This window comes from Petaurus breviceps, unplaced genomic scaffold (genome assembly GCF_028583685.1).
Source record: "Petaurus breviceps papuanus isolate PSGF00001 unplaced genomic scaffold, PetGlider_PUasm1.0 140, whole genome shotgun sequence".
Taxonomy (NCBI): domain Eukaryota; kingdom Metazoa; phylum Chordata; class Mammalia; order Diprotodontia; family Petauridae; genus Petaurus; species Petaurus breviceps.
The window spans coordinates 47,883,235-47,897,223 of NW_027185698.1; the positions used below are offsets into that span (position 1 = coordinate 47,883,235).

At 36.6% G+C, this 13,989-nt stretch overlaps 1 protein-coding gene across 2 annotated transcripts in view; it reads left to right on the plus strand.

The window, feature by feature from the left end:
* The window catches only part of ATRN (attractin), a 237,717-nt gene that overhangs the window by 26,432 nt on the left and 197,296 nt on the right, over positions 1 to 13,989 (plus strand). For both annotated transcript variants that reach the window (XM_069071714.1, XM_069071705.1), the window contains exons 2-3: positions 1,090 to 1,173; positions 5,368 to 5,481. In XM_069071714.1, coding sequence (XP_068927815.1) covers positions 1,090 to 1,173; positions 5,368 to 5,481 — 198 coding nt within the window. The remainder of the gene's footprint in view (positions 1 to 1,089; positions 1,174 to 5,367; positions 5,482 to 13,989) is intronic.

Genomic DNA, 13,989 nt, shown 5'->3' on the forward strand with positions numbered 1-13,989 from the left:
GAGCACTGCAGAATTGATACTTTTGAACTATGTTGCTGGAGAAGACTTTTGAGAGTCCCCTGGAGAACAAGGAGATCAAATTAGTCAATATTTAAAGAAAGAAATTCAGACTACTGACCAGAAGGTCAAATACTGAAGCTTAGCTACTTTGGCCACATAATAAGAAGATAGAACTCCTTGAAAAAGACTTTGATGTTGAGAAAGATTGATTGCAAAAGGAAAAGGGGATGGCAGGGGATGAGAAGGAAAGATAGTGTCATGGAAATAAAGAACATGAGCTTGGACAGACTTTGGGAGATAGTGGAGGACAGAAGAACCTGGAGGGGTGTGGTCCATGGGGTTATGAAGAGTCAGAAACAACTGAAAGACTGAACAACAGCAACACCACTATGTGTCAGACACTGAATGTACAAGATATATATATATAGGATCAGTAGAGAGGGAAGGCACTAGAATTATGAGGAGGTTGGGAAAGACTTCTTGTAGAAGATGGGATTTTAGTTGGAACTTGAAGAAAGACAGGGAAGTCAGTAGGTTGAGATGAAGAGGGAGAGCATTCCAGCCCTTGAGGACAGCCAGAGAAAATGCCTGGAGCTGTGAAATAGGTTTTTGTTCATTAAATAGTAAAGAGGCCAGCGTCACTGGACCGAGTAGTATGTGGTGAAGAATAAAGTGTGAGAAGACTGGAAAGGTGTAGGTGAGAAGGTTGAAAGGGTTAGACTGTGAAGGACTTTTAACACCAAACAGAGTTTTGTATTAGATCCTGGAGGAGATAGGAAGCCAGTGGAGTAGAGGGATAGAGCCAGTTATTGAATAGAGGTTATTAATATGGTTGGATCTACACTTAGGGAAGATCACTAGAAAGGTATACATGAGATTTTTTTTTTTGTAGTTCTTTGAGTTTTGTATGATAGGGAATATATTAATGGACTCTTTGCTATATCTCCATAACAAAGGAAAATTTTCCCCTTTACTGTTACTTATCATTGTGTTTGCTAAAAGTTTTAAAAAATGTGTTATGTTACTGATATATAAGATTCTTGAAAACCTCAACATTTTCCTGTATTTTTGTTTTCTTTACATTTATAGGCTGACTGGATCATCAGGTTTTGTAACCGATGGACCTGGAAATTACAAATACAAAACAAAATGTACATGGCTCATTGAAGGAGAGTGAGTAACAGTTGTTTTATTTTTATGTGATAAACTTCAACTTTAGATTCCATATTTCTTTTCTGCCAAAGACTTATCTGAGTGAAATGCTACTGATTGATTGCTTGTATCTGTTTACTGTAGTTGTAAACTTCTCTGGCCATAACTCCAATTAAAAATAGATTTTAAAAGGTTTGCTTTGCACCACTGAGTTTTGTTTTTTTTATTGCCTAAAATTCCTAATAGGTACAACAAAAACACCCATTGAATTTGTTTATAATATGAATTCTTTTAAATAAGTAACCAAAGTGTTGTTTTAATTTTAAGAATGACTGGTCTTTAATATGAACTGATGTTTTTTGCTAATTTCCTTTACATATTCATGAACTGTTGAAGTGGATATATTTTTATTAGGGCTTAGAAGACATTATAGGAAAGATTTTGTCTAAATATAATTTTTATTGCAGATAAAAGTTTCAGAAGAAATTTTGATTACTAGCTAAAACACCAGTGAAATGATGAGAAAAATTAATCTGATGTGAATATATCATGTGTGTGTGTGTATACACACATATATGTATATGTACATATATGTATAGATATTTTAATCTGGGGAGAGCATTTGAATTAATTTTATTTCAGAAAGTGAAGTTGAAAAAGGCATTATAATTTTTAAGAATGTTACTTTCAATTTGTAGTAAGTGCTATTTGTTTAATGTTTGCTTATGTCAAAGCATCCTTTTGTGGTTTAACCCAGTGTTTGCTACATTGGGGAGTATAGAATTGCCAAGAATTAAAAGGAGAATTGTTATCTATGGTATATTATAAAGCGCTATTTTCTAAAATTAAATAGACTCTGGAGGAAAAGAATAAAAGAAAAGGCAGATTTGAGCTTTTCTTTTTTTAAAAAAAGTTTAATATATAATTCTATTCAGAGTAAATATTAATTGCTTTATGGTCTTTTCTTCTCCTTTGTAAATTTTCTCTTACCATCCAATGAATTAAGAAGGCTGTGAAAGTTAAAGACTAAGTACTAATGTTGTCTGTTGGATTGTTTAGCAAGCTGCTTAAATGTTCTTAAAGTTTTACAAAATGTCATTTTTCCATTTGGAGACAATAAATTAATTTATCTCTATCAATGGTTAATTTCAGCACAGTTGTATTTTGATTCATTTATTTGAATTTTGCCTCATAAATTTGTTCCTAAGTGGACAATTTCTGAAAGTGAGAGCAAAACAGAAAACAGAGTGCTAGAAAGATAGGCTTTACTAGAAGGATCACATACTAGAAGGCCTTATTGTTAAGTATTTTGTCTGGCTGGAAGGGAATGAAATTAAGATGATAGAAATTAGCTCTTGGAGCTCCAGGAGTTTCAGCAGAGTAATGAATATGGTTATTAAGAAGTCAGAAAGTTGAGAGGAAGTGAGTTTACTAAGTGTAGAAGCTTCATTCTAAATGTTGAGCTGTGCAAGAAGAATGAAATATTCACTGAAATACATCAGGAACCAAAGAGGCCTGTACTAGAGCAAGAGTTCACCTGATAAATTAACAAGCCTTTGCTTGAAGTCTTCTAGTGAAGGATAGTGTCCTTTCTCCTGAGGTAGCCCATTTATGCTTTTGGTTACCTCTGATTGTTAGAAAGTTTTTTCATTCATCAAACCTAAATCTGCTTTCTCTGCAACTTCCTCCATGTCTTGGTTCTTGTTCCATTGCCACGCCAAAGAAATGTAATCTCTCTTGCAAATGACATCCTTTTGTATACTTAAAAATAAGTATCATGTTCCCCTTAAGTCTTCCTATTTCAGGCTAAAATAGCCCTAGATTTCAGTCAATCTTCATATATACATTATCTCTAGTTCCCTTAGTATCCTGGGCATTATACAGTTTATCAATGCCCTTCCTAAAATGAAGTGCCCAGAAAATAGATCTTATGATCTGTTATTGATTTTCATCATTGAGCTTTATGTTATTCTTTCTGTTCATTGCTGATGCTCTTAACTTCAATACAGTAAAGCTTTTAAGACCAGAAACTGTTGAACAGTTTACTCAGCCAGTATCAATTTCAAGTTGTGCCATTCATAATTTTACTTTGTCTTCTTGTAAAAGGCTTGAGTCCTGACCCTTGTAATGAGATTTAAGTCACTACAGGTTTCAGACACTCATTTTCTGAATGGAACTTGGGTGGTGTCAGTTGCTCAGTAATGTACGTGCCAGGTGCTGTACTAGACAGTGGAGATAAAAATACACAAATTAGACCTTCCCAGCCCATGGGGAGAGGAACACAATACATTCATAGAAAAGAAAGTGTAGAGTATATGAAAAATAAATCCAAGTAACTTTTGGAGAGATCTTTTGAGTTCTAATGGATGTGGAGGTAATGGGAGATAACAGCACAGGGGTACAGGGTTGCCATGACAACTTGTGCAGAGGCACTGAGGTGGAAGATAAACTATACTCTCCAGCCAGCAGCAAGAAGGCATGTGCATGAAGAAGAGTAATCTGTAATCAAACTGGAAAAATACTCTGGAGCCAGATTGCAGAGGCCTTTAAATGCCTTTTTGAAAAAAAAAAGCATATCTGTATTTTACCCCTCTTGGTGAAGAGGAGCCATGGAACAGTATATCAAACTCAGGGAGAAAACGAGGTCAGCTGTACATAAGGATCCCTGTGGACTTAGAAACCCATATACTAGCATTATCTACATTTTATTGTATTTTTATTTATTTTGCTAAATATTTCTCAATTACATTTTAATCTGGTTTCAGCTGCATGCACTCAGGAATGCTATGGATGCACGCAGCCCTTATCAGTGTATTTCACACTTCTACCATGGAAGCTTCTTGAGCAGAAGAGGGGAGTGATTTGGTCAGGCCTGTACTTTAGTTCAGTTTTGCAGCTGTATGGAAGCTGGATTGGGAGAAGGGAGAGACTGGATCCAGGGCGGCCAAGTAAGAAGCTCCTGCAATCATCCAGACAAAGGAGTAATAGAAGGGCCTGATCTAGGGCGGTTGTGTGAATAGGGGGAAGGGGACTGACAACAGAGATATTGATGAGGGAGAAGCAGCAAACCTTGGTAACTAATTGAATTATGGGGGTAAGGGTAAGTGAGTGAAGAATTGAGAGACCTGGATTGCAAACCTGGATGACTACAAGAATAGTGCTGCTCTTGACAGAAATAGAGGAAAAAGTTAACTGAGTAGGTGGGGTCTGGAGAGGGAAGACGATGAGTTCTATTTTAAATCTATTGAGGTTGGGATTCCTGTGGGATTTCCAGGTGGAGATGTCTAGTGGAGAGCTGGAGATGTGGGAATGGAGCTCAGGGACAGAAATAAGGGCTGGTTATATAGATTTTGGGGCAGTCTGTATAGAGATGGTAGTTTAGTAGAGGAAAGAAAGAAAGCCCATACTAGAACCCTGGATTTATACCTAGGCATGTTGTGTCACATCATGTAGTACATACATGATGATCCTTCTGAAGCAGATCTGTTAAGCAGGTAGGGAGAAAACTGACAGAGGTGATCTCTAAAGCCCTGGGAGAAGATAATGTTATTCAGAAGGAGAGGGTGGTCAGCAGGGTCAGATCCTGCAAAGAGTTCAGTAAGGATGAGAATTGAGAAAATGCCATTGGATTAAAGAATAAAGACAATCATTGATGACCTTGGAGAATGCAATTTTACTTAGCGGTGGGGAAGGAAGTCATTATAAACCAACACTTATTCCACATGTCAACGTAACTTCAAATTTTCAGCATAAATATTTGATTAATTGCTTTAAGTCTTTGTCTTCTTTGAGATAACTGACACTTTTAAATTTCAGGTTTATTAGGAAAAATGTCTTAAGTGTATGTTTTACTTTACTTTGATGCTTTACTACCAGAATTATTAAAGTAGCTTGTTCTGTAGTTTATCAAATAAATATAATTTTCATTTTGTCATGAAATATTTTTTACATTTCTAGGAGCTCAATTCTGCAAAGATTTATTAAGTGGCTACTCTAAAACTTCCTAGAAATGTATTCCAAATTGGTTAAAACTCTGAAGGAAAAATAAAAAATAAAACTCAAGGTCAATATTTCATTTGTGCAGGAGAGATTTTTAATTTCACAAATACCAGGTTTATTTTAAATTCAGAGCTTTTGGTTATTTGCATATGAAGCAAGCATACATTTTACTAACAATATCCTTGATTAAATTAATTCCTTTTTTTTTTCTTAAAGGCCAAATAAAATACTGCGCCTTCGTTTCAGTCATTTTGCTACAGAGTGTAGTTGGGACCATTTATATGTTTATGATGGGGACTCCATTTATGCCCCGCTAGTGGCTGCTTTTAGGTAAGTTCAAGTTAAATTAAATAGTAATTATTTGTTATTTGCTTTCTGAATTCTAACTTATTACTTGTTTGTATTCCTGAAGAACTGGCTTTTTTCCAGTCAGAAATTGACTGATCTGTTGATAAGGTATGTCCCAGGAGAAAGAAAGAGGACTGCTCTGGGTTAGTTAAAAAGACTTTGTTTTTACTTGTGGCACTGTCACCTACAAACTGTGTAACACTGGCCAAGTCACTTAACTTTTCATCATTAGGTTCCTTGGGTACAGAGTGGAGATACCTACTCTGCCTTCCTCATAGGTGTGCATATGGTTTCCTTTATAGTGTTGGCTACCAGGAGCAAAGAAGTTATGTGAAGGAGTTTTGAATGTTATGAAATGGTAAATGCTATATAAATGCAAGGTGATTTTATTCTTAAGTAGCTTTGTATTTGAGGTTTCCTAAACATTAGTATCTATTTAGGTGAACTTTCACCATATTCATTGACGTGATCTCCAAACCATGCATTCTTTTCTCTGGTGGCCATCCTCATTTCCCTCTAATTGAAATTTTCATACCCTGACTCGGATAGGATGGGCATTTGATTTTTACTAAGTGTCTGTCTATGGGCAGTCCACTTAACTTGCTGATTCTCAGTTTCTTCATCTGTAAGATGGAAATGATATCTGTAGTACTTCACAAAGTTGTTACGAAGGTGAAATGAGATCATGTATGGTTTGAAAATAAGAAGTACATTAATGTCAGCTATTATTATTAGCTTAGTATGATCTTATTTATGATACTCCCTCCTTTAGGGCCCCATTTTCCTTCTATTTAAAAGGAAAAGGTTGGATTTGATGATCACTAACTAAAGTCCTTACGTCTCTATTATTCTAGGATTCTATTAGTACATGTTAAATTACAGTGTAAGATTTATTGCAAACAAGTCGAGACAGTAATTGAATAGAGTTTATAAGCAAGTAAGACTTCTTTATCCAAACTTTGTATTTCTTCCAAAGCATGCAGGTCCTTTAAGAGTGAATGTTAAATGAATACTTTTTTTTGTTTTTGTTTTTGGAGTGGGGAAGGCAGGGCAATTGGGGTTGTGACTTGCCCAAGGTCACACAACTAGTAAGTATTAAGTGTCTGAGGTCAGATTTGAACTCAGGTCCTCCTGACTTCAGGGCCAGTGCTCTATTCACTGCGCCACCTAACCGCCCCTGAATACATTATTGATTGCAAAATTAATGTTACAGATTAAGTTCTATAGGAATTTGGTGGGGGGGGGGAGATAAATTACTGGAGTGATCATGAATTGCTTTAAGGAGTGGGAAAGATTTGAAGAATGGGTAGGGTTTTTGAGTGGCAGAGAGGGAAGGGGGAAATGGTTTGATTCAAAGTATAGATACAAGAAGAGGTATGATTTTGAAAGATGACTAATTTGGTTACAGCAGGAGCTTTGTGTTAAATGCTTGTTGCATTCCATATAGGAATAGTGGGAGATATGATTGGAAACATCAGTTGTAAGCAACTTTCATATCCACAGTAAGAATGAAGAACCATTTAAAGTTTTTGAGGGGGGGGCGTGATGTGATCAAAGTTATCTTACTATGTGGGTACCTCCCTAGTGTCATAGTCTCCAATGTACTGATAGAGGAAATAGAAATGTCATTAAAGAGAACAAAGATGAGAAAGGCAGTCATTGGAATGATAGCAAATGGAGATAGTAGAACAAATGAGAGTTTTTTAAGGATAGGAGATGTCCATGGGCATATTTGCTAGTAGCAGAAGGAATCAGTAGATAGGGTATGATGGAAGATAAGAGAAAATATGGGAATAATAGTAGGCTAAGTCTTCTAAAAAAATATGGAAAGAGATGGTATAAAAAGTACATGTCATGTAGAAGGCTTGGCCTTGGCAAATAGAAAGGCCACCATTTGAGACAGAAGTAAAGGAAGAGATAATGGGGGATATCTGAGTGTGGTGAAATGAGGAGGAGGAGACAAGAGGGAGCTCTCTGGTGAATGGCCTCATTTTTTCATTGAAGTATGAGATGAGGTGAAGATGTCTTAGACTTGACAGAAATAAAATTTTGGAATAACCGATATAGAGAGTAAGGTAGAGAATTAATTAGGTAGGAGTAGTAGAAAGATTGCTTCCTACAGTTAGGACTCACTTAAAATTGGATAAAAAATCAGCATAGTTTTGAAATTTCCTTAAGCTTTTAAAAATATCACATATAGGGGCGGCCAGGTAGCACAGCGAGTAAGAGCACTGTCTCCAGTGTCGGGATGACCTGGGGATCAAATCAGAAACACCTGGCCATGTAGCCTTAAGCAAGCTACTTAACCCCAATTGCTTAGGGGTAGCCAGGTGGCTCAGCAAGTAAGAGCACCGACCTGGGGATCAAATCCAAGCTAGTATACTTAGCACCACACCCAGAAATAACTGGCTGTGTAACATTGAGCAAGTTACTTAACCCCAATTGCTTTAAAAAAAAAATATCACATATAGAAATGAAGGAAGCAGATAGGAATAATTCAGGGTTGGGAGTTGACAAGGTCTGATTAGTAAGGAAAAGTGAGCCAGACACTTAAGACTAAACAATAGTGTAGAACAGAGAAGCCAAACTCCCTGCTCAATTAGGAAATGTTTAACAAAAGAAGTTAAAATACCATTTGACATCCTTTATGTGAATTTGTGGGTGTTCTAAATGGATATGTTGCTTCAGGTTCATATTTGATATTGGCGCCACTGGTGCAGGGTTAAATTGGTTCGCCAAGGAGTGGAGATAGGGAATGGAAGAGTGTAGCCAGTACAAGAGTATGAAGGGATAGAGGGAGTGTAGGTCATGAATAAAGAACGGGATCAGGGTTTGTAAGGCGTAGGATGATAAAAAACTGATCAGATAAAATAATTTTAAAGTAGATAAATATGGAAGTGGAATACTTGTGGGTAAGGGCAAGATCAAAGACACTGTTCCCTTTGTCCATTAGTGCTAGAAAGAGTCATGACTCAAGAAGCAGTATTGAATAAACAAGGGGAAAAATGCAAGCCAAAGTAAAATGGGGATTACCTGTACCAGTGAATCATGAAGCCACACATGGAATTGCATTGATGGGGAAAATACAATAATTACATATGTTGCATATATAATCAACTTTGGGCGAGTTGGCTAACACCCTTCTAGTATATCTTCTTTCATCAGCAATCTCAAGATAGCATTTTACCATGCTCCAGTGACATTTTACAGGTATAGGGAAAACGTTATTCAAGGTGTGAATTTATAGCAGAGAAGGTATATTATGGTCATGGACTTGGATAGCTATGTAGCTTTTGCAACTGGGAAAACCTTAAAACCAGAAGAATTGTTTTACCTACCAAGTTTAAGGGAAGGAAAAAATGGCCATAAACCTTTAATTTTTAAGATTGTACTCCTCATTCCCCCCAACCAACAAATGATTTCAAGGAATAATAGTAACTGGGTTCTGATGTTGACTTTTTTTCTTGCCTTTTGGAGGGGGAAATGCAGGGCATTTGGGGTTAAATGACTTGCCCAAGGTCACAGGCTAGTAAGTGTTAAGTATCTGAGGCTGGATTTGAATTTAGATCCTCCAGATTCCAGGGCCAGTGCTCTATTCACTGCCATCTAGCTGCCCATTTGATGTTGACTCTTAACTGTTCTTTAAAGGAAGTGGATCAGGGCCATCAAAAGAGTGATCAAGGATGTCTATGGGAACATCATGAACCTATTTCAGTCTATTTGGAGATCAGGTGATAATGTTAATTTTAATAATGGGAAATCAACTCTGATAGGTTAACAATTAATGAGAAGTATGAATATTATAATGACTGGTGGACCTCTTCTAATGGTATACTGGGGGAATGTGACTTTGATTTTGTCATTTACTTCCAGACTACTCCTAGCCTTGGGCTTCTAGACTAAGTATCTACTATCACCCAAACCTGAGTAGAACACAGTGGGCTGGGAATTCACCTTAGATTAAATTCTTTATAAAGTTCTCTAGCTGGGTGGGGCAACAACTCCACCTAGATAAGATGGTCTAGGTGGTATAAATTTTTGGTCAAGGACAGAGATTTCCTTAAAAAGAAAATAACCCTAGATACAATAATTGCTTATTTAACAGTCATTTCTATTATCAGGATAGGTCTTTTCATCAGGAGTGCTTGAGAGTCTCCTAATTCATTAAATATCCTTTTTTTCCCCTTCAAGGATTATACTCAGGTTTGCTGAGTAAATTATTCTTGGTTGTAATCCTAGTTCCTTTGCCTTCTGAGATATCTTATTTCAAGACCTCCTATCCTGGTGTGGCTAGGTGGTGCAGTGAATAGAGCACCAGCCCTGGAGTCAGGAGGACCTGAGTTCAAAACCACCCTCAGACATTTAGCACAAAAACTAGCTGTGTGATCTTGGGTAAGTCACTTAATCCCAATTGCCCTCCAAAAGGCAAAATAAAAAAAAAAAAGACCTCCTATCCTTTAATATGGGAGCTGCTAAATCTTATGTAATCCTAAATTTGGCTCCATGATATTTGAATTGTTTCTTTCTGGCTGCTACAATATTTTCTCCTTGACCTGAGAGCTGTGGAATTTGACTTTAATATTATTGGTGGTTTTCATTTTGGGATTCATTTCAGGAGGTGATCAGTGGATTCTTTCAATTTCTGTTTTACCCTCTGGCTCTAGGGTATTTCCTTGATAATTTCTTGAAATATGATGGCTAGGTGCTTTTTTTGATCACTGCTTTCAGGTAGTCCAAAAATTCTTAAATTATCTCTCCTGGATCTGTTTTTCAGGTTAATTGTTTTTCCAATGAGATATTTCATGTTTTCTTGTATTTTTTCATTCTTTTGGTTTTGTTTTATTGTTACTTGATGTCCCATTAAGTCCTTAGCTTCCAGTTGCCCAATTCAAATTTTTGAGGAGTTTTTTTCTTCAGTGAGCTTTTGTACCTCCTTTTCCATTTGGCTAGTTTTTCTTTTTTTGGAAGGGGGAGGGCAGGGCAATTGGGATTAAGTGACTTGACCAAAATCACTCGACCAGTAAGTCTGAGGTCAAATTTGAACTCAGGTCTTCCTGTCTCCAGGGCCAGTGCTCTATTCACTTCGCCACCTAGCAGCCCCCAGTTCTGCTTTTTAAGGAGTTCTTTTCTTCAGTGGATTTTTGTGTCTCCTTTACCATTCAGCCAATTCTATTTTTTAAAGTGTTACTTTCTTCAGTATTTTTTTGTGTGTGTAAGTTGTGGTTTCTTTTTTTTTGTAATTTTCTTGCATCTCTCATTTCTTTTCCCACTTTTTCCTCTACATCTCTTATTTGGTTTAAATCCTTTTTGAACTCTTCTAGAAATTTTTGTTGGGCTTATGTTCAATTCACATCTTTTCTTTGAGGCTTTGCTTGTAACTTTTGACAAAAGTTGTTTTCTGAGTTTGTGTCTTGATCTTCCTTGTCACCATAATGGTCAGGTTTATTTTATTTTATTTTGTTTTTGTTTGTTGTTATTGTTTGCTCATTTTCCCAGCATATTTCTTGAATTTTTAACTTGATATTAAAGTTGGACTCTGCTCCTGGGGTGGAAGGGGCACTGTCCTAAACTTCAGGGTTCTTTGTACTACTGTTTTCACAGCTAGTTTTGGGGGGTCTGTAGGTTTTAATTGCTTCAAACATGGTGTGATTTATAGAGGCCTGGTCACTGCTCTCCTGGCCTGTGTTCTGGTCCTTACCCAGGAAGGAACCTTGTTCCCCTGTAGTCACAAGTGCTAAGACTCCTCGTGGCCCTGGAACTGTGACCAGATTGCCTGCTCTATTTCACTCACAAGCGCTAGTGCTTCTTTCTGCCTTAGAACTGAGACCAGGGCTCCTGCTTCCTTGTAAATGACCACAGACATTTTTCTTTGCCCTTCAATTGTTACCAGGTTCCCGTTTTCCCTGTGGCAGCAAGCGCTAGTGCTTCTTCTCACCCTGGGACTGCAACCTGGAACTTTGTATAGGCAATGGAACAGGGTCCTAAACCCAGCACCAGCAAAGGGTCCCCTGTAATCTTTTTCTGACCAGTTGTCCAACCCCCTTACTATCTATGGACTGAGAGCTCCCAGCTGCTGCTGGCACTGTGGCATGGCCTGCTCTAGGCCAACTACCACCCTGATAAGACAGACCTTTCTTGTTAACCTCCTTAGTTGTCTTGGACTGGAAAATTGTTTCAATTGACCTTTTGTTGATTCTGCCTCTCCAGAATTTGATTTGAGGCATTATTTTAAAGTTATATGGTGGTAATTTGGGAGAATTCACATGAGTTCCTGATCATATTCTGCCATCTTGGTTCTTCCCTCTCTCTGTAGATTTTTTAATACTTTTTCTTGCCATTATGTCGATGATTTACTAATAGGAGAGGGGTAGTGAGATGAATGGGCTTCTCGGATGCCCTCTTTGTCCATAGTAAGTTTGAAATTGATGCCTGTGTCAAGTCACTGCAGAGTTTGAGTTAGGAATGATCCAGGCACAGGAGTGAACTTGTGAATTAAATTAGGAAAACTCTTCTAGGAGAAGAGTATCAGAATATTAAATGGAAAAGAGAATATTACTTATCAGTGATGAAGAAGAAAGATCTTGAATAAGGATTGATTTTTGGCTTTCTAGGAAATATAGTTAATAGAACTGTTTCTATTCCATTTTGGGTCAAGATAATTCCCAAGTGTTTTTGTGGTATTAACTCTTATAGTATAGTACTTAACCCTGTCAGGAAATAGTGATGTTCATGTAAACAGATTGGGATCAATAGGTCTTAGTTATTTTCTTGTCCTTCCCCATTCTTTTTTTTTTTTTTAGGTTTTACTAATGTGTTTTATTTTTACATTTACAGATCATGCCCAGTATGTGAGAAGCCTCTTTTATTACAAATTAAATCAGTCAAGTAAAATTAATAATACAGTGGCTTCATCAAAAAGTACATGCAACATCTGTATTACCTTACATCTCTATTTAAAAAAAATTAAATTTTTTTTCTCTCTTGCCCCTTCCCCCATTTAAGAAGAGAAAAAAATATTCTTTGCGAAAACTATATATATTTGAGGAAAACAAATTCTCTTAATGGCTGGATTCAGAAACGTATTTGTCTCATTCTGTACCCTAAATCTATCAGCTCTGTCATAGATAGCATGTCATCACTGGTCCTCTAGCATCATGACTTATCATTTTATTAATCATGGTTCTTATAACTTTCAAAATTGTTTCTATAGCATTGTTATTACTTAAATTATTCTCCTAGGGTTTGTAAGTTTTCAAAATTCTTCACTTTAGTAATAGTAATGTTTTAGGATAAAATGTTCTTCTATTTCCTATTTCACTCTGCATCGGTTTATACAAATGTTTCTATGTCTTTTAAAAATCATCTATTTCCTCAGTACTTAAAGCACATCATATCATCCATCATATTCATATACTGCTACTTATTCAGCCTTTCCTCTATTGATGACCGTCCTCTTAAATTTTACAACTGGGCAGTTCCTTTGCCTTTTATACTGCCTGCTTAAGAGCTTTTTGTTCTTTGAATAGGAGCTCTTCCCTTGTCCATTATAACTTTTTACTAAATCACAGAGTTAGAAGTAATGATCTGGTCCAATGCCTACCTCCAAAAGAATCCCCTCTATAATCTTTCCAATCAATGGGAATCTCTCCTTTACTTGAAGACCTTCCATAAGGAATTTTAGAGGTACCATCATGTCATCTGCAAATAAAGATACCTTTTTTTCTCCTCTTTACCAGTGTTTATACCTTTAATTCCATGCTTTTCTTTTATTGATATAACTAGTATTTCTAGAATTATATCAAATAATAATGGAGAGAGAGAGCATCCTTACTTTACCCTTTTCTGTATTGAGAAAATGTCTAGTGTTGTACTATTGCAAATAATGTTAACATGGTTTTGATAAATGTTTTTGATCATATTAAATGAATATTTAGGAAGGAAGTAGTGATCTAAAGAGGTAGGATAGCTTTGTCAAGAATAGTTCATAGCAGACCAACCTCATTTCTATTTTTGACAGGATTATTAGGTTGGTAGAATAGGAGAATGCTTTAGAGATAATTTACTTAAATTTTACCAAAAGTGCTTGACAAAGTCTTTCATGCTTTTTTGGGAGGTGGTGGTAAAGGAAGTGGGGAGTGGGATAGGGTAGAGAGATATGGGCTAGATAATACTTTTAGGCAAATTCAGAACTAATTGGTTAGCTGGATTCAAAGACTAGACCTCAAAGGGTCAATTTCAGCTTGTAAGGTTGTCGCTAGAGGTGTGCCATAACTATCTATGCCTGGCTTTTTGCTGTTTTGATATTTTTAGGTTATGTTATGGTTTGGATTAAGGCCTAGATGTTATGCTTATTATATTTGTAGATGACACAAAGTTATGAGGAGTGACTGATGCAGGATCCCAGAAGATGTCAGGCTAGAATATTGCATTGAGTCTAATAATATGAAATACAATACAAATAAAGCAAACTGTTGCAGTTGGATTCAGGAA